Source organism: Oncorhynchus mykiss, chromosome 2 (genome assembly GCF_013265735.2).
Source record: "Oncorhynchus mykiss isolate Arlee chromosome 2, USDA_OmykA_1.1, whole genome shotgun sequence".
In the NCBI taxonomy this organism is placed as follows: Eukaryota; Metazoa; Chordata; class Actinopteri; order Salmoniformes; family Salmonidae; genus Oncorhynchus; species Oncorhynchus mykiss.
The window spans coordinates 24,469,381-24,495,316 of record NC_048566.1 but is presented as its reverse complement, the minus strand read 5'-3'; the positions used below and the strand labels follow the sequence as shown (position 1 = coordinate 24,495,316).

At 42.1% G+C, this 25,936-nt stretch overlaps 2 protein-coding genes and 1 long non-coding RNA gene across 5 annotated transcripts; 1 reads left to right on the top strand and 2 right to left on the bottom strand.

Moving 5' to 3' along the window:
- Positions 1-2,834: 2,834 nt before the first annotated feature.
- LOC110538859 (aldehyde dehydrogenase, mitochondrial-like) lies at positions 2,835-15,052 on the top strand. 2 transcript variants are annotated; one of them, XR_005035966.1, is made up of 14 exons: positions 2,835-3,062; positions 3,373-3,477; positions 3,982-4,122; positions 6,724-6,803; positions 7,752-7,863; positions 8,174-8,302; positions 8,412-8,525; positions 8,666-8,768; positions 11,200-11,384; positions 11,588-11,752; positions 14,001-14,158; positions 14,299-14,413; positions 14,590-14,737; positions 14,946-15,052. XR_005035966.1 is itself a non-coding variant. In XM_036943239.1 (13 exons), the coding sequence occupies exons 1-13, from the start codon at positions 2,946-2,948 to the stop codon at positions 14,620-14,622; spliced, it is 1,557 nt and encodes a 518-aa protein (XP_036799134.1). In that variant the 5' UTR covers positions 2,835-2,945; the 3' UTR covers positions 14,623-15,052. The 2 variants fall into 2 exon arrangements, 1 of the variants encoding a protein (XP_036799134.1); XM_036943239.1 differs by having other exon boundaries at positions 14,590-15,052.
- Positions 15,053-15,153: 101 nt separating this feature from the next.
- LOC110538847 (taste receptor type 1 member 1-like) lies at positions 15,154-19,027 on the bottom strand. 2 transcript variants are annotated; one of them, XR_002475836.2, is made up of 5 exons: positions 18,263-19,027; positions 17,853-18,153; positions 16,913-17,659; positions 16,332-16,799; positions 15,154-16,179 (listed from the first exon to the last, which is right to left on the bottom strand). XR_002475836.2 is itself a non-coding variant. In XM_021625831.2 (4 exons), the coding sequence occupies exons 1-4, from the start codon at positions 18,451-18,453 to the stop codon at positions 16,509-16,511; spliced, it is 1,530 nt and encodes a 509-aa protein (XP_021481506.2). In that variant the 5' UTR covers positions 18,454-19,027; the 3' UTR covers positions 15,154-16,508. The 2 variants fall into 2 exon arrangements, 1 of the variants encoding a protein (XP_021481506.2); XM_021625831.2 differs by having other exon boundaries at positions 15,154-16,799.
- A 3,921-nt stretch (positions 19,028-22,948) lies between these two features.
- Positions 22,949-25,857, bottom strand: LOC118938711. The gene is made up of 3 exons (XR_005035965.1): positions 24,314-25,857; positions 23,484-24,195; positions 22,949-23,353 (listed from the first exon to the last, which is right to left on the bottom strand). It is a non-coding gene; the product is annotated as an uncharacterized LOC118938711 (long non-coding RNA).
- Positions 25,858-25,936: the final 79 nt, after the last annotated feature.

The window sequence follows — 25,936 nt, the reverse complement described above, 5'->3', positions numbered from 1 at the left end:
TGGAGAAGTCCTCCAGTAGAATATGTAGTGTGCCTCACACCTTTTCTTAAACTGTCAAATGTACAGTGAACTTTCCCATGTTTCCCTCTTTGTTTTTCCTTCTCTCTCTCTCCAGCTCTTCAGATATTTAAGCTCTTTGGCTTGGCAAAGGGAGAACTGTGTACATGCAGTCTTTCTTCAGGTTCTCACAGCAGAAAGACTCATTAGGGTTCTCATTGTTGTTGCAGCTTATCACTTTGTGATACTGTAGTTTGTCCGCCATGAACTGGAGGTTGGCGTGGGTTTTGCAGAGGCATGTGTCCCTATCTTGGACTGTTGGCTTGACAACCCAAAAAGGACGTCTTTTGCAGAATTCACAGTAGGAAATTGGAATTTCTGAATATTCCCTCAAACTTCTGATAAAGGTTCTGAATTGTGCCATTCAAGAAGCGCTTCTGCTTTTTCTTCTTGTTCCTCGTTAGTGTGTCCTTTTTCCCTGTTGTTGCTCTGCTGTTGTCATCACGTTCATAGAATCTAGTGATTTTTCTCTTCTGTGGCTGTGCTAATTCTGTTACACAGATTTTTCCTGGAGTATTGAAGACTTGATGGCCTGTTTTCATTTGCCCTCATTGCTTTTGCTGAAAAGCAAAAATCTCTGTTTGCGGCTTTGACCAGGCCATACTTTCTCAGGATGTTGCCCATGAGCATTGTTGAAGCCACTTGTTTGACCTTGGCACTGCACTTTTTTTTAATACTTTTGTGTTAACTCTACAAGGATGGTATTTTGAAACAAAAAAATCATTCTCAAGTTCTTCTGAGTTCCCTTCATTTTCTGTTTTATCTTTGGGAAATCGTGTCTCTCCATTTTGTTCATCAGTCGATCATACTTTTTTTGCATTTCTCAGCTTTCCGTAAAGCATTATCAAGTTTGACATTTGTCATACTAAGATCTCTGTATGCTTTTGAGCGACCTCTTCCAACCTTTTTCCTTCCAGCAAGTATTCAACTTCTCATTCCTGTTGCAGACCATGAGGAAGGGGTATCAGGGCAGGTGAGTTAGGGGCAGGTATGTTAGCCTCATGTTCTGGCTGCAAGTCATCTGGTGACTGAGGTGGTGTGTTGCCTGATAGGTAGGTATCCATTGCAACTGTTCTCTTTAAAGTCTGTCTTCTATTCCATTGGTTACATTTCCATTGCCTTCTCTTGTTTCTTTGTTCTCGCTTTGTAAACTCAGAGATAGATTTCACTTCTCCCTTCTCTTTTTTTTCTCCAGTATCTCCCTGTCTTTTTGCAGATGTCCCTGGTATCTTATAGGATCATTTTTTTTTTCTTTCTATGTCTGTGACCTCTGTGCTGTTTTATGTGGCATCTTCTAAAAATAAAGACAAATACTACTTCATTTTCAACTTGTGCACCCCTTGGAGCATTTTCTAGATTAAAATAATTTCAAACATGATTAAATAAGCCTAAAGTAAAAAATGTAAAAGTAAAGTAAAAACGAATAAGATAATGGATTTGTCTCATTTCCACCACTTTCTGTAATTTTCACCACACTTAAGTTTGGAAATGACTGTGATGGAAATTACACTTCTACAGTTTCTGGGGGAAATTAACAGACTGCTTAGCATGCTTTGGTTAGTATTACAGCTAGCATGTCATTTACACTAAATACATAAAATATCAAATTAAAGAATAACAAATTAAAGAAATTAAAGCCTGTTTGGAAATGACTGACAATTAAAATATTCTCTGCACAAGCAATATTTACCTCGATTTTTCTTCAACTTCTGGACATCACATCTGGAACAACTGTCCACTGCAGCCATGTGGTTCAGTGTCACAATATGTTTCCATGGTAACTAAATTAACATTCTCTTGAAAAAACGTTATTAATGAGGAATTTGTCCTCAGTGGTGGAAATGACACCACTCCTAAAGGACAGGTCTATTTTGTGTAAAAACAAACAATATAAAGGGCATACTCACAAATATTAATATAGATTTTATTTAATTTACTCTTTCTGTAGTACATAACATTATATAATGTGTAATTATTAATGTTTTCTCATAGAAAGACATAGTAGAAGCTTAAAAGTCTGGGTCAGGGACAAGGGCAAAATAGTGAAATTGAAGCATAAAATGCATCTGAAAAGTAGCTAGAATACTTGATAGAGAGATGTTTAAAAAATGATGGGGTGATTCCAGTGTGAACTTAACATACAAGTATTTGTTTTATTTTGATAAAATCCCTAAAATTGACCAGAGGACATGGTAGTGCCCATAGTTGCATGATCACCCTAAAATTCTACCTGAGTAAAATCATAAAGGTATTTGGTTTTAAATATACAGTACTTAAGTATACACAAGGAAATGTAATTTCTAAAATATACTTAAGTATCAAAAGTTAAAGAAAAAGTATAAATAATTACAAATTCCTTATATTAAGCAAACCAGACAGCACAATATTTTTTACATTTATGGATAGCCATGGGCACACTCCTAGACTACTTAAGTACTTTACACCACTGGGAATGAGGGTGTGCATATAACCTGTCTGCTTGTTTTTGCTCATGGTTTCTTGTGTTGAAAATGTGCCCTCATTTACAATATTGCTTTGTTAATGTTTCCCTTAATAGTTTACTCTCCATTATGTTGGATGTTGGGGAGGCTGTTGCAAAGATGAAGTGAAATATTGTAACAAAATGTGTTTTTGACGTCTGATTTGCTATTTTTATTTCATTTATGTTATGTTTTACCCCACTGTTTCCCTCTTTATGAACTTGAACGGTATTGATGCAGGCGCTATAGCCTACATTTCACTTTGAAAAAGTAATCTAAGGAAGGCTCTACTGCGCATGCTCTTGGGGGCGGGTGACAGATGACGATCGACTTCACTGTACAATACTTTGTGAAAGCCCGCTCTCCGCTCTCCCTGGTTGACAAACACATTTGTGTTGAAGAAGAACCATGCTTCGAGTTGTGTTATCCCGAACTTTTCCTCGGATCTCTGGCATTTCCAATTGTCAGTATTCGGCGGCCGCCATCCCGGTTCCAAGCGCACAGCCCGAAGTCCATTATAACAAGGTAAGCGATAAGCATTGACCTGTTGAATGACCTGTTGAGTAGCTATTATCATTTTTGCACATGCATGTGTTTCTGTTGAATTGTTTTGTAGAAATGTATAAAGAGACTTCTAAACCATTGTAATATTAGGTCAGAGACAGTGTCTTACAGTACTGCACAAATAAAAACTGAAGGGACGTAATGGGATGCAACTGGACAATAGTGTTTATACTGGCTCCCAATTTATTTTCAGTCTATTGGATCAAAGAGTTGTGATAACATATGTAATCTAAACATAGAGCCTAATCAAAGCTCCTCTGTCTCATTACAGCTGTTCATCAATAACGAGTGGCAGGATGCCATCAGCAAGAGGTCCTTCCCCACCATCAACCCAGCCACAGGAGAGGTCATCTGTCAGGTGGCTGAGGCAGACAAGGTCAGTGGCTGGAACTGCCTTGAAACCTGGCCCTGTTCTGTCTAATTACAAGACTTACATTCTCGATTCCTTGGAGTAATCACTGATCTAATATAATTGGATAGGTGAAAGCAGGTGTTCCACTAGCCTACATAGCTTGGACCTATTCAGTCATAATGACTATCTCAATGGAGGAAGGAAGATGGCATTTTTCAAAGCATTTGAACAGGCATTTGTTTCTGTATTCAACAACACTACATCCTTGGCATGCTAAGACAACAACAAGTTGCCTGAAGCAGAAACATGACAATTAGGTGTGGTAGGAGGACGAGAGGGTAAAATAAACATGGAAAAAGTTAACTGTAACAACAGGTGTAATTAGAGCACAATCTTGCAGCAGTGTGCATTGTTTTCCTTTCTGTTTTCCATTTTTTTAATTATATAATCTAATATTTCTGATTTGGTTTGCTTGTCTTTTCATCTCCCTCTGTTTTCCATCGGTGGCCTCCTTCTCCCTCTTTCTAGGCAGATGTGGACAAGGCTGTGAAGGCTGCCAGGGAGGCCTTCCGGTTTGGGTCACCATGGCGACGCATGGACGCGTCGGACCGCGGGCTGCTCCTGAGCCGGCTGGCAGACGCAATCGAGAGGGACACAGCCTACCTAGCGGTCAGTGACGCCGTCCCATTACTGCTGGTCAATGGAAATGATTAACCTGAAGTGGTGTTATGAGCGGCTAATTAGATGCACAACATTCCTGGTCTGGCACCCATGCCAAAGAAAGCAGTTGTTTGGGTTGTATTAGAGTTTACTTGTGTGGCACAGTGCTTTGTCTGATGACAAATGTTACCTTCCAGTGTTGGAAACGTTTTACTCAGAAATATTATCTTCAAAAAAAGTATGTTCAGATAGATTTATTTGGCTTGTAAAACAGCAGTGCCATATTTTGCAGAGTCACTGTTAGTCCTGTATTCCACAGGTTGCTGACCTGAGCAGCTCCCACGCTGAAGTCACATGGCAGAGATAGAGACGCAGGGTCACGGCTAGGTCACATGATCAACACTGAGAAACCGCTGAGGAAGTGGAGTAAAATAATTCCTTAGTGCTGCTCTTACTAGACATACACAAAACATATTTGTTGGTGTTGTTTGGTGAAAGTAATAGTGGCTATAGTCGTGAAAGGGTTTTCTCTGGGCTTGTTTTGATAGAAGAATGAACAGCTTCAGCATAGGAAGCTGCCCTACTTTGCCTGGTAAATGAGGCCCTGCTAAAATCAGATTTCCTTTTGTTTACGCAAGGGATTGGTTCTTGGAGAGAGAAACAAGCTTCTTAGTGTGTGTGTGGTGTATTACAAGAGAGTAGGATTGTTAGTACAGTATTTAGATTGGACTTGATTAACTACTGTCAGATTGGCTTATCAGGGGTGCAAGGTCCATCAGGACTGGAAATAGCAATGATTCTGTCCACTGAACCGGCTCTACCTACATGTTAAATATGGATATGGTGTGTATTTGAGAGGGATTATGTCCAGAGCCAAGCCAGTGACTCATCAGTACTTGTAAGACTGGCCAATCTGTTTAAGTAAGTTCAGTCCGATGTCTTCAACATGAACTGTATGTGGCTGTAAATGTTGTATCTAGATACGTTTTGTCGTGTGTGTGTTACGTTGACCACATATACCCTTTTGTTCCCATTTGCCAAGACAAATAAATGGTGCGTGGACGACCATAATCTTTGATTCACTCTGTTGGCGATGAGCCAATGAATTCCCCGGGTTTTGTCTTGCTTTGGATTCTAATGTGACCTAACTAAAGTGAGGGTTACTGGTGTAACTGGACTCTGAACTGATTAACACCCTGTAGCAGTAAATAGTCCCTGTAATTTGATATGACAATGTTATAGTAAAACATCTGTTTAGCCCATTAGCAGCATGTTACAGAGCCTACCTCTAAATACATACTGTATGCTTCTGTGTACAACACTGGATATCTATTAGCTCTTTCTAGGAAGGTATTGCCATTTTTTAAATTAACATTTCTTAGGGGGTAGATCAGCTTTATTATTGCAGATGGCTTCCAGCAATGTAATTGTCTGCATTGTATCCAATCCCCCATATATTTTTTTGTAAAAAACAACATATATATATATATATATACACACACACACACTAACGTTCAAAAGTTTGGGGTCACTTAGAAATGTTTTTGTTTTTGTCCATTAAAATAACATCAAATTGATCAGAAATACAGTGTAGACATTGCTAATGTTGTAAATGACTATTGTAGCTGGAAACGGCTGATTTTTTTTTAAATGGATGATCTACTTAGGCATACAGAGGCCCATTATCAGCAACCATCACTCCTGTGTTCTAATGGCACGTTGTGTTAGCTAATCCAAGTTTATCATTTTAAAAGGCTAAATGTCATTTGAAAACCCTCTTGTAATTATGTTAGCACAGCTGAAAACTGCTGTGCTGATTTAAAGGAGAAATGAAACTGGCCTTCTTTAGACTAGTTGAGTATCTGGAGCATCAGCATTTGTGGGTTCGATTACAGGCTCAAAATGGTCAGAAACAAAGAACTTTCTTCTGAAACTTGTCAGTCTATTCTTGTTCTTAGAAATGAAGGCTATTCTATGCTAGAAATTGCCAAGAAATTGAAGATCTCGTACAACGCTGTGTACTACTCCTTTCACAGAACAGCACAAACTAGCACTAACCAGAATAGAAAGAGGAGTGGGAGGCCCCGGTGCACAACTGAGCAAGATGACAAGTACATTAGAGTGTCTAGTTTGAGAAACAGACGCCTCACAAGTCCTCAACTGGCAGCTTCATTAAATAGTACCCGCAAAACACCAGTCTCAACGTCAACAGTTAAGAGGTGACTCCAGAATGCTGTTCCTCTGTCCAGTGTCTGTGTTCTTTTGCCCATCTTAATATTTTATTTTTAATGGCCAGTCTGAGATATGGCTTTTTCTTTGCAACTCTGCCTAGAAGGCCAGCATCCCGGAGTCGCCTCTTCACTGTTGATGTTGAGACTGGTGTTTTGCGGCTACTATTTAATGATGCTGCTATCTAGATCCTCTGAGGCTGTGGAGGGATCCAAATTGTGGACTTAAAAGAAAACATGAATCATCCGTGTACAATGACACCTTTGTTTGACAATGTTACGTAATACAGAATACAGCCTTGGTACTATCTGTCCTCAATCAAACTTCATCAGTTAGGCCATGGCGGAACTCTGTTGACACTTTGACCTTATTTTGCCATAGGAACTGGAGACCCTGGACAATGGGAAGCCCTATGCCGTATCCTACAGTGTGGACGTGCCCATGGTGGTCAAGTGCCTCAGGTCAGTCACAGTAATATACATTGCAGTGTGTATGTGTGAGAGCAGTGAAATGCACGCATGCATTTTATCCTTGGGGGATCAGGCTTTCAGCTTGACTGCCCCCAGCCTCTGGAAGGCCCCTTCCGGATCAGCTGAAGGCACCACAGACTCTGGGCTCCTTTAAAACAGGCCTAAAAACCTTTCTCTTTAGGAAGGCCTTCTGTTGATAGCTGTGCTCCTTGGTGACCTTGTCCCTTGTAGTGTCAGCTGTGTTCTTTGTGTCAGTTGCCTTCTAACATTCTATTTTTATTTTATGCACTTTGATATTATTCTGTATATTGAAAAGGGCTTTACAAATGTAATACATTATTATTATTATTACTTTCTGCAATCCAAAATGTATGAGTTGTCATGAATCTTAAGTGCCAAATGTGGCGTTATGCTATATGGCTGAATGTTTATGTTACATTTCAAGTATGTGTGAAGTTGTAGGGCGAAGCAGAGACAGAATGGTGGGAAAGAGAGGGGGAGAAAGAGGGTGAGACTGACTGTGAATTAGTTCTTAAAAGAATGTGACTGCAGACTGCCAAACCTCCCTTATTTGATTGGCTGGCACACAGCACCCTGACCTAGACTGCTTACTGTATACTCACTGTGGATCCAATCACTATCTCAATCTACTGTCTGCTTGTTTACCTTTTAATGGATTGGAAATAGACTCATTTACAGTTTCCTTCTTAGAAAAAATACACATTTCCTTCTACTCTTGATATCTAAAACTATAGTTGCTGCAGATCTATTTCATAATAAACATTGATACTTGGTAGCCCTACTGAGTCTAGTGTCCTGGTACTTACTGAATATGGAATGTAGTGAGTACACCTCCCAAATCCCTTTTGATGTATCTGAAAGGTGTAATATTTTTTGAGGATTCTTGAGTCCAAGTGTTTACTGTCTGTGTGTGCACAGGTACTGTGCGGGCTGGGCAGATAAGTGGGAGGGGAAGACCATTCCCATCGATGGAGACTTCTTCTGCTACACCCGTCATGAGCCCATCGGTGTGTGTGGCCAGATCATCCCGGTGAGTGAAGGAACTGTTCAGGGGTTAGCGATGGACCTTGATGAATCTTAAGCTGTTCAGGGGTTAGAGATGGACCTCCCTTGATGAATCTTAAGCAACATTCTCAATATACTTTCTCCAATATGTAATTTAAGGCGACACCCTGCCTCCAAACCTGGTAGAGCTGCAAGGCTGTGTTGTATAAATATAGTGGCAGCCTGGACTTTAATGTGTTGAGTGCCTGCATGGATTTATGTCTGTGTACTTTGCACACGTTTGACATGGTCTGTCTTCACTCTACCGTTCACTGTCTTCCTCTATCTTCCCTCAGTGGAACTTCCCTCTGCTGATGCAGGCATGGAAGCTGGGGCCAGCTCTGGCTACAGGCAACACTGTGGTGATGAAGGTGGCTGAGCAGACCCCCCTCACTGCCCTGTATGTGGCCAGTCTCATCAAGGAGGTTGGTACACTAATACACACACACACACACACACACACACACACACACACCCTCCTTACCACATTCCTTAAGCTCTCTCTCTCTATCTCCTCTCTCCCTCTCCTCTCAGGTTGGTTTCCCTCCAGGTGTGGTGAACATCCTGCCTGGTATGGGTCCATCTGCTGGTTCTGCCATCGCCTCCCACATGGATGTGGATAAGGTGGCTTTCACAGGATCTACTGAGGTAAGACAGACCGCCCATACCTCAGGCATCTCAAAGAACTGAGTCACTGCTTTCAAAGGGCCAATGTGTTTTGGTGTATTAGTGTGTGTATGAGAATGAATCCTGTACTGTCTAAGCAGCTCCATGCTCTATGTGTCCAGGTAGGTCACCTGATCCAGCAGGCATCTGGCTCCAGCAACCTGAAGAAGGTCACTCTGGAGCTGGGAGGAAAGAGCCCCAACATAATCATGTCTGATGCCAACAGTGAGTACGGCTCAAGGCGACTTTACTTTTGGGATGGGCATCCAGTTAGAAATATGTCAAAAATGGGAACACTTCATTTGGATAGGCTGCTACAAATTATTTAGCAATATCTTAAGCAAAGTGTGGTGTCCGTTTTATTTATGAAGTACCAATTGCAGCAGGCAGCTGCTACTTTTACAACAAAGGACATCTACCACAGGAGGCTGGGGGGATGAGTTATAGGAGTACAGGCTCATTGTAATGACTGTAATGGAATCAATGGAACGGAGTCAAACGTGGTTTCCATATGTTTGACGTGTTTGATACCGTTCTGTTTATTCCATTCCAGCATTACAATGAGCCCGTCCTCCTATAGTACCTCCCACCAGCCTCCTTCATTCCAGCATTACAATGAGCCTGTCCTCCTATAGTACCTCCCACCAGCCTCCTTCATTCCAGCATTACAATGAGCCCGTCCTCCTATAGTACCTCCCACCAGCCTCCTTCATTCCAGCATTACAATGAGCCTGTCCTCCTATAGTACCTCCCACCAGCCTTCTTCATTCCAGCATTACAATGAGCCTGTCCTCCTATAGTACCTCCCACCAGCCTTCTTCATTCCAGCATTACAATGAGCCTGTCTTCCTATAGTACCTCCCACCAGCCTTCTTCATTCCAGCATTACAATGAGCCTGTCCTCCTATAGTACCTCCCACCAGCCTCCTTCATTCCAGCATTACAATGAGCCCGTCCTCCTATAGTACCTCCCACCAGCCTCCTTCATTCCAGCATTACAATGAGCCCGTCCTCCTATAGTACCTCCCACCAGCCTCCTTCATTCCAGCATTACAATGAGCCTGTCCTCCTATAGTACCTCCCACCAGCCTTCTTCATTCCAACATTACAATGAGCCTGTCCTCCTATAGTACCTCCCACCAGCCTTCTTCATTCCAGCATTACAATGAGCCTGTCCTCCTATAGTACCTCCCACCAGCCTTCTTCATTCCAACATTACAATGAGCCTGTCCTCCTATAGTACCTCCCACCAGCCTTCTTCATTCCAACATTACAATGAGCCTGTCTTCCTATAGTACCTCCCACCAGCCTTCTTCATTCCAGCATTACAATGAGCCTGTCCTCCTATAGTACCTCCCACCAGCCTCCTTCATTCCAGCATTACAATGAGCCCGTCCTCCTATAGTACCTCCCACCAGCCTCCTTCATTCCAGCATTACAATGAGCCCGTCCTCCTATAGTACCTCCCACCAGCCTCCTTCATTCCAGCATTACAATGAGCCTGTCCTCCTATAGTACCTCCCACCAGCCTCCTTCATTCCAGCATTACAATGAGCCCGTCCTCCTATAGTACCTCCCACCAGCCTCCTTCATTCCAGCATTACAATGAGCCTGTCCTCCTATAGTACCTCCCACCAGCCTCCTTCATTCCAGCATTACAATGAGCCCGTCTTCCTATAGTACCTCCCACCAGCCTCCTTCATTCCAGCATTACAATGAGCCCGTCCTCCTATAGTACCTCCCACCAGCCTCCTTCATTCCAGCATTACAATGAGCCTGTCCTCCTATAGTACCTCCCACCAGCCTCCTTCATTCCAGCATTACAATGAGCCCGTCCTCCTATAGTACCTCCCACCAGCCTCCTTCATTCCAGCATTACAATGAGCCCGTCCTCCTATAGTACCTCCCACCAGCCTTCTTCATTCCAGCATTACAATGAGCCTGTCCTCCTATAGTACCTCCCACCAGCCTCCTTCATTCCAGCATTACAATGAGCCCGTCCTCCTATAGTACCTCCCACCAGCCTTCTTCATTCCAGCATTACAATGAGCCTGTCCTCCTATAGTACCTCCCACCAGCCTCCTTCATTCCAGCATTACAATGAGCCCGTCTTCCTATAGTACCTCCCACCAGCCTCCTTCATTCCAGCATTACAATGAGCCCGTCCTCCTATAGTACCTCCCACCAGCCTCCTCTGAAATCTACTAAGGCGTGTGCATGTTTGCCTGTGTGTCTTTATTTGTTTGATTGCGATTGCTGTGTCTGACTTAGCTGATATGTTTTGACTTGAGGTTATACACCTTCCGCTTCAAGTCGAAACTTTGCTCAGCTATAATTTTTGCACCGCAGTGACAAATGCAGGATAGGGCTAGAAAACATACCTCAGTCCAGGGATGGAAGATGTCACAGTACTCCTAATTATCCCATTATCCGACATGGAAAACCGAGAAGATTGAAATACTGCTAGTTTTTTAAACTGCCTTTTTCGTCAGCATGCTAGGCTAGCTAATGCTAAAGCAGCCCATTGGATTCCACAACACTTCTGGCAGCTACTCACCCCAAGGCCAGGTGTCAATTTCATGGAGGCCAATGCTGCAAAACGTCAAGTGGAAACATATTGGCTATGTATGACTGTGTTCTCTCTCTCTTTCTGCAGTGGCGGAGGCGGTGGAACAGTCCCACTTTGCCCTGTTCTTTAACCAGGGCCAGTGCTGCTGTGCCGGCTCCCGTACATACGTGCAGGACACCATCTATGATGAGTTTATGGAGCGCAGTGTGGAGCGGGCCAAGAGCAGGGTGGTGGGAGACCCCTTCAACATGAAGACTGAGCAGGGACCGCAGGTTAGAAATACTGCATGGTGCACACGCCCAGACGAGTAGAGTAGGAGTTGAAGACACGCCCAGACGAGTAGAGTATGCATACATTCTTGCATGCATGCATACATATACACAAGCACATGTAGTCTGGTTTGGTTTATAGCTCTCTCAATAACACATTAATAAGGCACCCACTTACGAGCACTGTAAAACGGTTCCCTATCTAGGTGGATGAGGAACAGTTCAAGAAGATTCTGGGCTACATCAGCAGTGGGAAGCGTGAGGGGGCCAAGCTGATGTGCGGGGGAGGAGTGGCTGCAGACCGTGGCTACTTCATCCAACCAACCATCTTTGGAGATGTCCAGGACGGCATGACCATCGCCCGTGAGGAGGTACAGCATGGCATTGTCATTATTAACAACTCACTCTGTCAAGATTCACCATTTTGGCTCCTGGGGCTGCCTTGGCATGAAAATGGAAAGAAAAGCCTGTATATTTTGGTTGTCTAAAGTATATTTGTGTGGCTATTCTGAAGCTAGAATCCTTAGTTGCTACATTCATTTTAGAACTTGTAAATTAATGATATACAGTTGAAGTCGGAAGTTTACATACACCTTAGCCAAATACATTTAAACTCAGTTCTTCACAATTCCTGATATTTAATACTAGTTAAAAATCCCTGTCTTTGGTCAGTTAGGATCACCAATTTATTTTAAGAATGTGAAATGTCAGAATAATAGTAGAGAATTATTTCAGCTTTTATTTTCTTTCATCACATTCCCAGTGGGTCAGAAGTTTACATACACTCAATTAGTATTTGGTAGCATTGTCTTTAAATGGTTTAACTTGGGTCAAACGTTTCGGGTAGTCTTCCACAAGCTTCCCACAATAAATTGGGTGACTTTTGGCCCCTACTTCATGACAGAGCTGGTGTAACTGAGTCAGGTTTGTAGGCCTCCTTGCTCGCACTCGCTTTTTCAGTTCTGCCCACAAATGTTCTATGGGATTGAGGTCAGGGCTTTGTGATGGCCATTCCAATACCTTGACTTTGTTGTCCTTAAGCCATTTTGCCACAACTTTGGAAGTATGCTTGGGGTCATTGTCCATTTGGAAGACCCATTTGCGACCAAGCTTTAACTTCCTGACTGATGTCTTGAGATGTTGCTTGAATATATCCACATAATTTTCCTCCCTCATGCTGCCATCTCTATTTTGTGAAGTGCACCAGTCCCTCCTGCAGCAAAGCACCACCACAACATGACGCTGCCACCCCCGTGCTTCACGGTTTGGATGGTGTTCTTCTTCGGCTTGCAAGCCTCCCCCTTTTTCCTCCAAACATAATGATGGTCACTTTGGCCAAACATAACGATGGTCATTATGACCAGTTCTATTTTTGTTTCATCAGACCGGAGGACATTTTTCCAAAAAGTACGATCTTTGTCCCCATGTGCAGTTACAAACCGGAGTCTGGCTTTTTTTATGGCGGTTTTGGAGCAGTGGCTTCTTCCTTGCTGAGTGGCCTTTCAGGTTTATGTTGATATAGAACTCGTTTTACTGTGGATATAGATACTTTTGTACCTGTTTCCTCCAGCATCTTCACAAGGTCCTTTGCTGTTGTTCTGGGATTGATTTTCACTTTTCACACAAAAGTACAGTCATCTCTAGGACACAGAACGCATCTCCTTCCTGAGCAGTATGACAGCTGCATAGTCCCATGTTGTTTATACTCGCATACTATTGTTTGTACAGATGAACGTGGTTCCTTCAGGCATTTGGAAATTGCTCCCAAGGATGAACCAAACTTGTGGAGGTCTACAATTGTTTTTCTGATTTCTTTTGATTTTCCCATGATGTCAAGCGAAGAGGCACTGAGTTTGAAGGTAGGCCTTGAAATACATCCACAGGTACACCTCCAATTGACTCAAATGATGTCAATTAGCTTATCAGAAGCCTCTAAAGCCATCATTTTCTGGAATTTTCCAAGCTGTTTAAAGGCACAGTCAACTTAGTGTATGTAAACTTCTGACCCACTGGAATTGTGATACAGTGAATTATAAATTAAATAATATGAAGAAACAATTGTTGGGAAAATTACTTGTGTCATGCACAAAGTAGATGTCCTTACCAACTTGCCAAAACTATAGTTTGTTAACAAGAAATGTGTTGAGTGGTTGAAAAATTTGTTTTAATGTCTCCAACCTAAGTGTATGTAAACTTCCCGAATTGAACTGTATACCCATTAATTAAACGTATAAATGCCTCATGAGCTTAGTCCATACCCCAACAGAACCTACAATATAAGCTTGTTTTACTCCAGTTTTTGTAAACAACAAATGTAAACAAACAATGTATAGCCTCAAAACATGGTTAAAACTATACATGGGATATCATGGATGGTCAGTTCTTGCATCCATAGCACTGTCTATGAATTTGAGTGGTTACATTTTTTTCCATCCCTTAGCTTTTTAGCTAAACTGTGGCGAGGGAACACTTTTGTTTCAATGAAGTATTCTAGCTCTAAGGAAAGTAGCCAGACAAGCTCGTACATGTGTAACATGTTCTCTTCAGAGAACAGATCTCTTTTGATTAGATTCTTTAAATTAATTTATCCTCTATAACACTGCCTTTGTCTGTGTTCAGATCTTTGGGCCGGTGATGCAGATCCTGAAGTTTAAGACTCTGGAGGAGGTGGTTGAGAGAGCCAACGACACAAAGTACGGCCTGGCAGCTGCTGTCTTCACCAAAGACATCGACAAGGCCCACTACATCTCTAGCGGAATTCGCGCTGGCACTGTCTGGTACGCTGATTTTCTAGCTTACTTTATTTTACATTATGTCTATCAAATTATCAATTTCTTTCCGTTGTATAAAGGTCCAGAAGTTGGCCCATTATAATACGATAATTGTGTATGTGGTTTGTCCATTTCTTTCTCCTAAGGATTAACTGCTATAATGTGTTTGGAGCACAAGCCCCCTTCGGTGGCTACAAATATTCTGGTAACGGTCGTGAGCTGGGAGAGTATGGCCTGGACAACTACACTGAAGTGAAAACGGTAAGGACCCCATCACTACCACAATACTGTAGGAGAAAATGTTCAGGCCACATACGTAAATGTATAGACGCTGTTGCCACACGTAATAAACAGCAACATCTCACAAGCAGCTGTATCTATGTTCACAAAATGTGTTCATGTCAAAGCTTCAAAACATATTTTATTCTTTACCTCAGGTAACAATCAAGGTCCCTCAGAAAAACTCGTAAAGACGTCAGAACTCTGCCTCCAATCAAGGAAACTAACTGACCATAGGGAAGGCTCTATGGAACTAAATCAGCCTTTATTGTGTTTATCACAGAGTCCTCAGTTATTCAGTTGGACTTTAGTGTTACTTAGCCTCTGTACTCATCTCTAACTTCATGTAAAGAATTTCCAAACAAGATGAGAAAACAATTACAGGCATGGTGCTGTTAGTTTACACCCAGCTTGTTGTACAGCCTTGTCAAACTTCAACAGCTTATTTTAAGCACTTCATAGAGCATGCCATAATATTTCATAATACTTATTTCAGTCATTATGTTCATCCTGTTTTAATATGGTGAATCCCTGCTACAATGCAGAGTAGTTTTGTACTCTTGTAGAGTGAAAGTGTGAACTTTGAAAGGATTTTGGATAATAAATGCACTTGATACTCGCTATTACTTGTTTTTAACATAGTCTCATCTGATTGGACACAAACAATCATTTAGAAAGTGTTTTATTAATCGGAAAACAATTCAAATGCTTTTATGGAGGAAAACAGTATGGGATTAAAAAATATAGATATTGACTGAAAAGAAACATCACAGAACTAACTGGCAGTTCTAGTGCCACACAACAATATGTCTCAACATATGTACATTATCTAGGTTGAAGTGTGTAACTCTGGATTGCAGTTTGAAAATAGGCTGCTGTATTACGCTCAGGTGTAATGATAATGATATAGCATTTAGGGAAGAAGTAACCAAAGAGTATACCATACAGACTGCACAGCACAGAGAAAGGATTGACGGAGAGTGTGTGCTTTCCTTTGGTAGACAGGTGCACCGTCAGAGAGATGACCCAAGAGATGAAGAAGATAAGCAAGCTGAAAGTGATAGATTTACCCTCGTTGTAGTTTTTGGGCAGGTCAGTTCCCATGTAGGCAAAACTAAAGCATGCAATACCCAGCAAAACGGCAAACAGTACTATCACATAAAAGATGGGGATGACTCCATATGTGCAATCCAAAATTACCTCGCTATACAATGTTATCTGATTGGGCTTGGGTCCTTCAATGGCTATCCACAAAATGCACAGAAACAGCATTATGACAGTGGTTGTGATAATAGTGATCCACTGACCACCATGCTTGACCCAGAAATCATACGCTTTGGGCAGTTTGGCGGCCATTTTGAAGATACAGACAATCTGGAAGGAGCGAACAGCGAGACAGGACAGGCAGGCCACATAGAAGACTACAAACACAGAATTGCGTAAGGTGCAGATGGCCTCTGTGGGTTTGCCGATGTAGAGGAAGACGCTGATGGAGGACATGGACAAGCAACACAACATGAAGAAGCAGAGCCTCCCACCGGCTGACTTTACCACAGGGGTGTCATTCTTACAAAGGAACAGAACCAAGATGGCCATTGAGATGAGGATGATGGAGCTGGCCTGGAACATCAGAAAAATGGCCAACGAAGCATCAGAATGCAGATACTCTATAGAGCGCTTAGTGCATGAGGTACTGCCATTCCTGGCCCACTCATCCTTTTGGCATGCTATGCAGCTGTAGGGATCGGCTGTTTGGGAGAGGAAGGGAAGAGAACGTCTGGGTGACAGATTGTAATATGTGTACAGATAACAATCATTCTTATCATAGGTGTTCTTTCTGACCTCTTGACCTGTCCAGGAAAAACTCCAGGCAAAAACAGAAAGTCATGTTGCTCAGTACCTGTGTGGTTGATGTACTTTCCATCAGAGCAGATCTCACACTCAAAACAGCAGGTGTGGAAGCCAGTTTGAACTCTTCTGGAGCCAGATTTACACTCACTAGAACACTGCAGAACTGGAGCCTGCAAGAAGTAGGAACAGCTTAAAATATCACTGTGGAAAAGACCAGCATCAGTTATCAATCCTTTGAATACCACGCAGTGTTTTGATGGTGTATAATGTATACTTGCATGTTTTTGAACAATGTAGTACAAACCTCTGTGCCCTCAAACCAATGTATGAGAGTTTCATTAATATGGAAGCTTGGTGTGGGGTTGGTAAGGTATGAGCCAATGTCCACATTAGAACATGTTTTATTTTTGCAGTCCCAGTGTACAATGTCGTAATGAGCCGGTGGGTCCCCGTTCTCATCAAACTCTATACTTTGATTGTCCAATTTGAATTTGACCTGTTTTAGTGCCTCAGTGACCTGGGAATGCAACACAAAATGGTCAAATAAAAGATAATGTCAATTAATAATCATATTTTTGGTGATGTGGTTGACCATAAGGCTTCATGTTATAGGAGATGCAGCTCACTTACCATGTAAGGATAAGCAATGATTTCTGAGTTGGCACAGTTCCCCGTCCCACACCGCAAAACATTGTGGAGTGCATGAGCCACAGCATACACTGCAGAGTAGATGACAAAGCTGTATGTCGGGTCCTCCCCAATAATTGTCTGGGCACTGGTGGAGTTGCAGTCAGAGCAAATCTGACCACATCTTTCCTTCAAGTCCATGTCAGTGCATGCATTCTCATGTCTGGATTTTACTGTGTTGTTAATGAACTCATCAAATCCTCTCAGGTCCTTGTGCCTCTGTACAGTGACACCTAAGACCGTCCCTATCCTCTCAATCTGACTCTTCTTGATCAACTCTTGGTTCATGGACCATGTCTCACTAGCGATCCATATCTTCTCCTTCACTCTGAGATCTATGGCCTTTTGGATGAAAGGAATGACAAACTCCACATTGGCAAAGACTACAATAACCTGGACATTGAACATGGCTATGTTGTTGAATAGACGCCCTATTAAGGATTGGTTTTGGGGAATGGTGTCTTGGTACGCCAAACAGATGTTAGCTGGTCTAATCTTATCCTGAAAAACTGTCAAGGCATCTCTGCTGTAGTCATTGTCACCACCGATGAAAGCCACCCAGTTCCAGTTAAATTGTTGGAGTATACGGACTATAGACTCCACCTGATATTTGTCGCTGGGAATAGTTCGGAAAAAGGAGGGAAATCTGTTTTTTGAGCTCAGTTGGACACTTGTTGCCCCATGAGTCACCTGTTGAAGTAAAACACAAAACGATAATGCTTTGGTGAGAACAAGGATTGTCTTATTTGAACAAGCATTACAGTGTAGGTACATTTATTTTGCAGTGTTCTACAGAACCATTCCTGAAGAGTACAAACACAAGGCAGCTACTGTATAAATAGCACCATCATGAGGTTATATTGTGCCATAAAATACTACTTACCATTGGAATCATCTCAGACATGTACAGAGGGGCGACACTGATGGTTTGGCTGCTTCCAAACGGGCCAGTGACTGAGATGACTTTAGGTCTGTAGTTTGTACCGTTCCACACGGGGATGGCTCCTCTTCCCTTTTGGGTCAGAAATTCCAGAGCAGCCCCATAACTGAGCAAGTCAGAGCAGTAGTCAAAAATCTCATAGCCCAGGCTGACACCAGGCAACAGCAATGTGGAGTTGTTGATCTCTTCAATAGCAAACCTCATGACTTGAATCTGCTGGTAGCTTGCTGAGGAAAATTTAAACCTGGGATGTAGAAGGTTGCATAGTTTTACTGTCCATGTGGGCAACAAAAAAGGTTTGACATTTACAGTATTTTTTTTTCCCCCAGTGGTGAAAGCAGACTTGGCCTTACCTATGACATTGAAGCACCTCAGGTTTTCTGTTTTCAGTGTCAGTCGCTGGACCAGTCCCTCCATACTTCTCATGCAGCTGGAATAGTCCCCCCACAATGTAGTCTCCATCCAGGCTCAGTCGTGGTAAAGAGGAGCATGTGTCACTTTGTTTCACCAGGTGAAATGACACCATCACCACAAGAAACAACATTGTAGGTTTCTAAGTAAGAGAGAGTTGTTAGAGCCGAGGCTGAAATGCTCTCCATCTACTGAGGTGACTGATACCAATCATCTCACTCTGTTTTACATGTTGCGTTACTTCCTTGTTCGTGTTCCATGCCCCAGATACCTGATAACCACATCCACCTATCCATGGTTAGGCTATTATGGAAAAATGTCTTGAGGTTTATGAAAATATCTTTCACATATCCCTTTATACAAAATAATTAGACATTTCCACCAGAGGAGGCTGGTGGGGGAGCTATAGGAGGACGGGCACATTAATGGATGGAATGGAATAAACAGTAGCGGTGCGTGGGTAAAATCACTGGGGAAGCCAAGACAGAATAAAAAGCCATATTACAACCTGTTTCGTGATAATTGCATTGTGCTCTATAATCTGTGCTCTATAACCTGTTAGTTCATATGCCTTGCGACTGTGATATATATGCCTAAGGCCGAGACAATAAGAAGACACAGTGGCAAAATAAATTCAACCACACCTTTGTTTCATCACAAAACCAGAAAGCAACCTCTGTCTCAACCTCTGTCTGGTGCAGTCCACAAAGCATATTGCATGTAACAATCCGTTACATGACCTACAGCATGGTCAAGCAAGTTACTGATTCTGACATTTTAGGACCACTAAACAACTATTGATTTAGAACCATGGTGAGTTACCGCAAGTCGCATAGGAAACATGAGCTGCCTCCACTATACCTGCACCTTTTCACCTTCAACATTATCAAATCACCTCTGCTTTGTCTAATACAGTGACAGCTAAAAGATACCAAAAACAATTTAGTCCAATCAACATAAGCTGCGCGTTCGTGCAAATAGAAGAAACATGTTGACTCACCCTACTTGTAGAGAAACGCCAATGCCATCCTCCTCTCATGTTGATGAAACGGTTTTTCACTCTGTCATACAGTACACACTTTCATGTTTTGATGTCCTAGGCTACCCTGGCTAAAATGCTTGCTCGCTAGCCTAATTTCCTTTTATGGGCAATGTTAGCTAGTTAACATTAGCCTTCTACAACTAGCTACACATTGAACTTCCATCCTCTCTGGCCAGGGGCACAATGTATGAATTTATGGTTGGATCAGAATCGCCATTATAATCATTGGCCAGTACGGAGAATGAATTAAAACCACAAGTCCAAATCCCTATCATCCATGGCTAATTTAGGAAAGGGACAATTTTATATAGCTAGCTAGCCACCAGAGGACAACAATACAATGAGATGCACAATGAGTTTTGATCAATGTTTGCTCTCGATGCAATGTGACTGGAGTGAAGCCAAATCCAAACGGGCTTCCCTTGACACTTTTTATGTGTGCGCCAGGACCACTCACAGTTGAGCTCTATACTGATTGGCTATTATTTTATTCAAAAGGCTTGCCTTGCATTCAATGCTACTGGCACCATCAATTGCATACTCTTTTGGACCAGACAGCATCAGATAGATGGCCTACCCATACAGAGACAGACAGTGCTGTTTAGCTCGCTCGGATGCGTTCTCCGGTGAGATTTGGGGAATTTTGGGGGGGAACCTGGCTTTCCTTTGCATCCATGAATACACACCACTGGGAATACATGGAATGGTTTCGAACATGGAAACAACCTTTGACTTTGTTCAATGTACTGTATTTCACAATGAGCCCGTCCCTCTATAGGTCCTCCCACCAGCCTCCTGATTTTCAATCAGTTTTTAAACCCAGAGGCACATCATTGTGAGACTTACGGGAATGCTTGCGAAACAGACAAAGCAGAACAGGATGGGGTTTGGTGTTTGAGAAGTCAATGAGAAGTGAACAATTCTTCCTTAGTTCATTTTCTCAAAATCTAAAGACACAATCTAGATCTGAACCAATGTCTTAAGTAGTTGAACATGTTATTACGCCAACCTCATGAAAGTGACAAGATTTCCTTTTTTGTCAAAAACAACATATCTAATGAGTGCATTTGACGTGACGGCCTGCACATGTGCAGTTCAGCGCAAGACGACAGTTACACCTCGATCACACCGACTGCGTCATTGCATTTTGGTCCACCAGAATTATATCCATTTCCAATGGAACGCTGCGTTTGCCTTGCAGCATTGCATTGTAGAGGCATTTGCAGGGCGTTCTGTGTGGTGCATATGTTGGATTTATCGAACGTATGAGTCAAACTGTATGCTTAGACGGTTTGACAGAAATGGTAGAAGGTGAATGTTGAACTTTTGTTGCACAAATATCCAGATGATGCTGCGTACCATTTTAAGCTGTCGGCGTGATCGAATAAGACCTGATGACGAGTTTCTGTACATGAGCTTAGCTAGCACACTTCGCCATAACATTGCCTACAAGCGTCATCTCGGATTTCTATAGGAGAAGTAGGCCAACTATGCTGAAAGAGTAAAGTGTGTGTGTGTGTGTGTGAGAGAGAGCAAGTTCTCCCACACTGTACTATGCAATTTACATATGCTCATCATCATTTGCATCTGAAAGGCACTGTTCATTCACCACTTTTTGCCATCCCCACATTATAGCTTGAAACAGAGTTTTACATCAGTCCTGCCTAGGGTTGCATGTAGTGACCAAGGTGGCTCCGATAGACATGGCAGCTCTGTTTCTAGCTCCAAATGTTAGATGGGACCAATACAATTTCAATGGGAGGGTATATTACTGGTAACCTTCAAAGTTTACCAGTAAACTACCAGAATTTGGGTAATTTCAAGTTTCTTTGGAATTTTAATCACAGGACTTCTAGTGGCCTTTTTGGGTACTTCTGATTATCACAGGTCTCTCTGGCCCTCTGTGTGGCCTTATCACATGTAAATAGATAAGATAACATGATTTAAAAATTAAAATAGAATGACAAGCTGTAAAACATTTTCCTCAATATAAACGTTCATGTTTTTGCACCCAATTGGTGGCAGTTGTGAAAGACAATCAAGTTGGAAGAGTTGCAGAATTTATTGAAAATAATAATAATACTATGAAAGCATTTAAAAAAGTTATTCAAGTATAAAATGACCAATGTTACCATAGATTACATGTTAATTACCAAAATTACAGAATGTTCCAGGAACTTTGGTAAATTACCAGTGGCTTTGCAACCCTAGTTCTGCAGTCTTGTGTGTAAAATAGTTATGGCATTCTGTTTAAATCTTCAATATACAGTGCCTCGCAAAAGTATTCATCCCCCTTAGCATTTTTCCTATTTTGTTGCAGTACAACCTGTAATTTAAATGAATTTTTATTTGGATTTCATGTAATGGACATACACAAAATAGTCCAAATTGGTAAAGTGAAATGAAAAAAAAAATTGCTTGTTTCAAAAAAATTCTACAACAAAAAATACAGAAAACTGGTGGTGCATATGTATTCACACCTTTGCTATGAAGCCCCTAAATAAGATCTGGTGCAAACAATTACCTTCAGAAGTCACATAATTATTTAATGAAGTCCACCTGTGTGCAATCAAAGTGTCACATGACCAGTCACGTGATCTCTATACATACACACCTGTTCTGAAAGGCCCCAGAGTCTGCAACACCACCAAGTGGCACCATGAAGACCAAGGAGCTCTCCGAACAGGTCAGGGACAAAGTTGTGGAGAAGTACAGATCAGGGTTGGGTTATAAAAAAAAAATCTGAAACTTTGAACATCCTACAGAGCACCATTAAATCCATTATAAACAAATGGAAAGAATATGGTACCACAACAAATCTGCCAAAACTCACAGACCAGGTAAAGGAGGGCATTAATCTGAGGCAACAAAGAGACCAAAGATTACCCTGAAGGAGCTGCAGAGCTCCACAGCGGAGATTGGAGTATCTGTCCATAGGACCGTTTTAAGACGTACACTCCACAGAGCTGGGCTTCACAGAAGAGTGGCCAAAAAAAAGCCATTGCTTAAAGAAAAAAATAAGCACACACATTTGGTGTTCACAAAAAGGCATGTGGGAGACTCCCCAAACATATGGAAGAAGGTACTCTGATGAGAATAAAATTGAGGTTTTTACCATCAAGGAAAACGCTGTATGGCGCAAACACAACACCTCTCATCACCCAGAGAACATCATCCCCATCACACTGTGGGGATGTTTTTCCATTGGCAGGGACTGGGAAACTGGTCAGAATTTAAGGAATGATGGATGGTGCTAAATAGAGAGAAATTCTTGAGGGATACCTGTTTCAGTCTTCCAGAGATTTGAGACTAACGGGGGTTCACCTTCCAGCTGGACAAGGACCTTAAGCATACTGCTAAAGCAACACTTGAGTGGTTTAAGGGGAAACATTTAAATGCCTCAGAATGGCCTAGTCACAGCCCAGACCTCAATCCAATTGAGAATCTGTGGTATGACTTAAAAATTGCTGTACACCAGCAGAACCCCATCCAACTTGAAGGAGCTGGAGCAGTTTTGCCATGAAGAATAGGCAAAAAGCCCAGTGGCTAGGTGTGCCAAGCCTATGGGGGGGTGGGGGGGGGGGGGGGGGGTGGGGGGGATAGATAATAGTTATGGAACCTCAAGTTTCCTGTTTTGTCTAATTTCTTGTTTGTTTCACAAATATTTTGCATCTTCAAAGTGGTAGGCATGTTGTGTAAATCAAATGATACAATAACCCCCCCCAAAGAAAATCAATTTTAATTCCAGGTTGTAAGGCAACAAAATAGAAAAAATGCCAAGGGGGTGAATACTTTCACAAGCCACTGTACACCCACACAAAAATAAATCCCTCAAATGTCCAGCTTCCATAAAAACATTCAGAGCTTATAACAAGAGTAATTTAATATTCAATCCTACAAGGACACTTAGGTGTAATTCTTATCAAATATTTAAGTTAATTTATGTCAATGTTCCAATAGGGACAGAAGTTTCCAGCACAGCAAGCTTGTCCTGAAAAGAAGAAATAGGTCAATTTTAAAATGGCTGGTATGACAAACACTTGAAATGATTGCAACTGAAACTGACATTGAAACTCAAGTAGGCGGCATTGAAACATTGACTAGACTATATGAAAACTAACCTTTGTGGATGGTTTCCAAAACCTCCCCAGCTCCTCTAGGGCTGGTCCTTGGTAATCTTCTCTCCACTCGGCAGGCTTCATTTACCCCTGCAGAAACGCTGCTGCTTCGTCCACCAAAGCCATCTGTCCAACCGCCACTCTCTCAACCTTTGATCCTTCTATGCCAGCAACCTGCTCCTTAACTTTCTTTGACACCTTAGCATTTGAGGTGACAACACGCAACATGTTCCACTGAGCTACCTCCTTAACCACAGTATTCTCCTCAGGAATATTGCCAATCTTTACCTCCACCTCTGTACCCTCAGGTATCTCCTCCTCGGGTACATGTTCCAAAGTTACACTTGCTGTCACTTGGCCTGTGCCATTCTCTTCAGCCTCCACCTCCTTCTCAGCCCTGTTTGTCCCCAATCGGCTCCTCCACACCCCCTTCTTTTCTGGCTACCACCCCCTCTCTCACTTCTATCCCTTACTGCACCCCTCTACCTTATTCATAACAGCAACTGATATGTTTTTCTCCTCCTCCCAAGGAGTGACTGCCAAACTTCACCTTCTCCTCCTCTTTATAAGTGACTACCAAGGTCTCCTCCACCCTTTCCTCGCTGTTTGGCTGTCTCTCCTCAGCCTGAATGGGTAAACTCTTCTCCCTGTCCTCCAACTCTCCAGGGTTGACTGGTGATCAGGCTTTTCACTGAAGGATACTTCAAGGCTGGCCCTGGTTACATCAGGGAGAACCACAGGTTACAGATCAGCATACATTGTATTGACTAATTCATCTAAGATGAATTAAAGAGAAAAAAGGTGGTCCAACATTAACTGTGTTGTATACTTACAAAACTCTGGCAAGTCACAGACAGAATCACAGTTGGAGCACACAGAGTGAGGGCCATACAGCTCCTCCCACCTAACAAGACATAACTACCAGGGGTGTAATCATTCGTCCAAAACGTTTTGCAACGGAGATTTCAGTTTGGAGTAAACGAGTTTCTATTGGACAAATTCAGGTAGGTCTCTCCCTGTTTCGTTAGCTTCCGTTTGGTTTCGAGTGAATAAACCTCTACTTAACCAGTGCAAAAAACAATGCATGACAACTAAATGACTTAATGATTTTATTATTATCAGCGTCCTACACACTGATCATGACCACCGTCTATGTAACTTGTGACGTAATTATTGAGCGAATGATTGATTGACAGTGGCGTAAAGTAAAAAATACTTTTAAGTACAACTTTTTGGGGATACCTGTACTTTACTATTTATATTGACAACTTTTTATTTTACTACAGATATTCCGGAGAAAAAAAACCGCTTTACTCCCATACATGTTCCCGGACACCCAAAAGTACTCGTTACATTTAGAGAGCTTAACAGGACAGAAAATGTTCCAATTCACAGACTTATCAAGAGATTACGCGGTCATCACCACTGTCTCTGATTTTCCAGGCTTACTAAACAAAAATGCTTTGTTTGTAAATTATGTCAGTGTGCCCCTGGCTATCCAGAAATAAAATAGTGCCGTCTGGTTGGCATAATACAAGGAATTTGAAAAGGTTTATCATTTACTTTTGATACTTAAGTATATTAAAAATAAAATACTTACTCAAGTAGTATTTTACTGGGTGACTTACTTTTACTTGAGTATTAAGGTATCTTTACATTTAATCAAGTATGACAATTGGGTACTTTTCCCAGCACTGGATATAGAAATAGATCAGATTGGTCGAGGTTACTGTTGAGACTCTAAAAAGACAGTTAACCTTCCCACTGTGCTATTGTACGTGATTTGGCGCTGCGCTCTCAAGTGGATTTCATGACAGTCATAGTACAGTGCAGGTAGAGGCGCTGTGGAACAGAGTACGGATTATATAAATCACTATTCACTACCGTTGTGGAAACATTTGTTTACCATAAAATCACATATCACTGCCATGGTTAGGCTTTGGGGGAACAGGAACGCATCCAGTGAAACGCAGGACATTTGACTCTCGGGAGAAGAACAGAGACTGACTGCCTTTCCGCTTGCTGTCCACCATACATCTAAAACACATACACGCGGATATACCCACCACTAGAATAGATACAAATGCTATAGCTACATCAGTGTGTGAGAACTTAAGTGTCTGATTACCCAAAGTTGTGAATTACTTCATGGCGGGGTGTGGTATGTGGGTCCTTGGATGTCGTAACAAAGCAGGAATCAACAAACACACCCATCTCTGGGGACAAAAGCTGCATAAGCTTTGAAGTACATTGGCTCCCCAAGCATGTAGCTCTCTTCTGACGACAATTGTTCCCATCTCTCTAGATGTTGAGAACAATATTTTCCCCTCATTCTCTGCACCTTAAAATCAACTTGCCAACTCTTGTAATGGGTCATGTTTACTTACCATTGCATGCAGTGAGCCTAAAGATGCGTTTGCCATTCATACTCTTCAAGAGAGTGCGGTCATGCACCT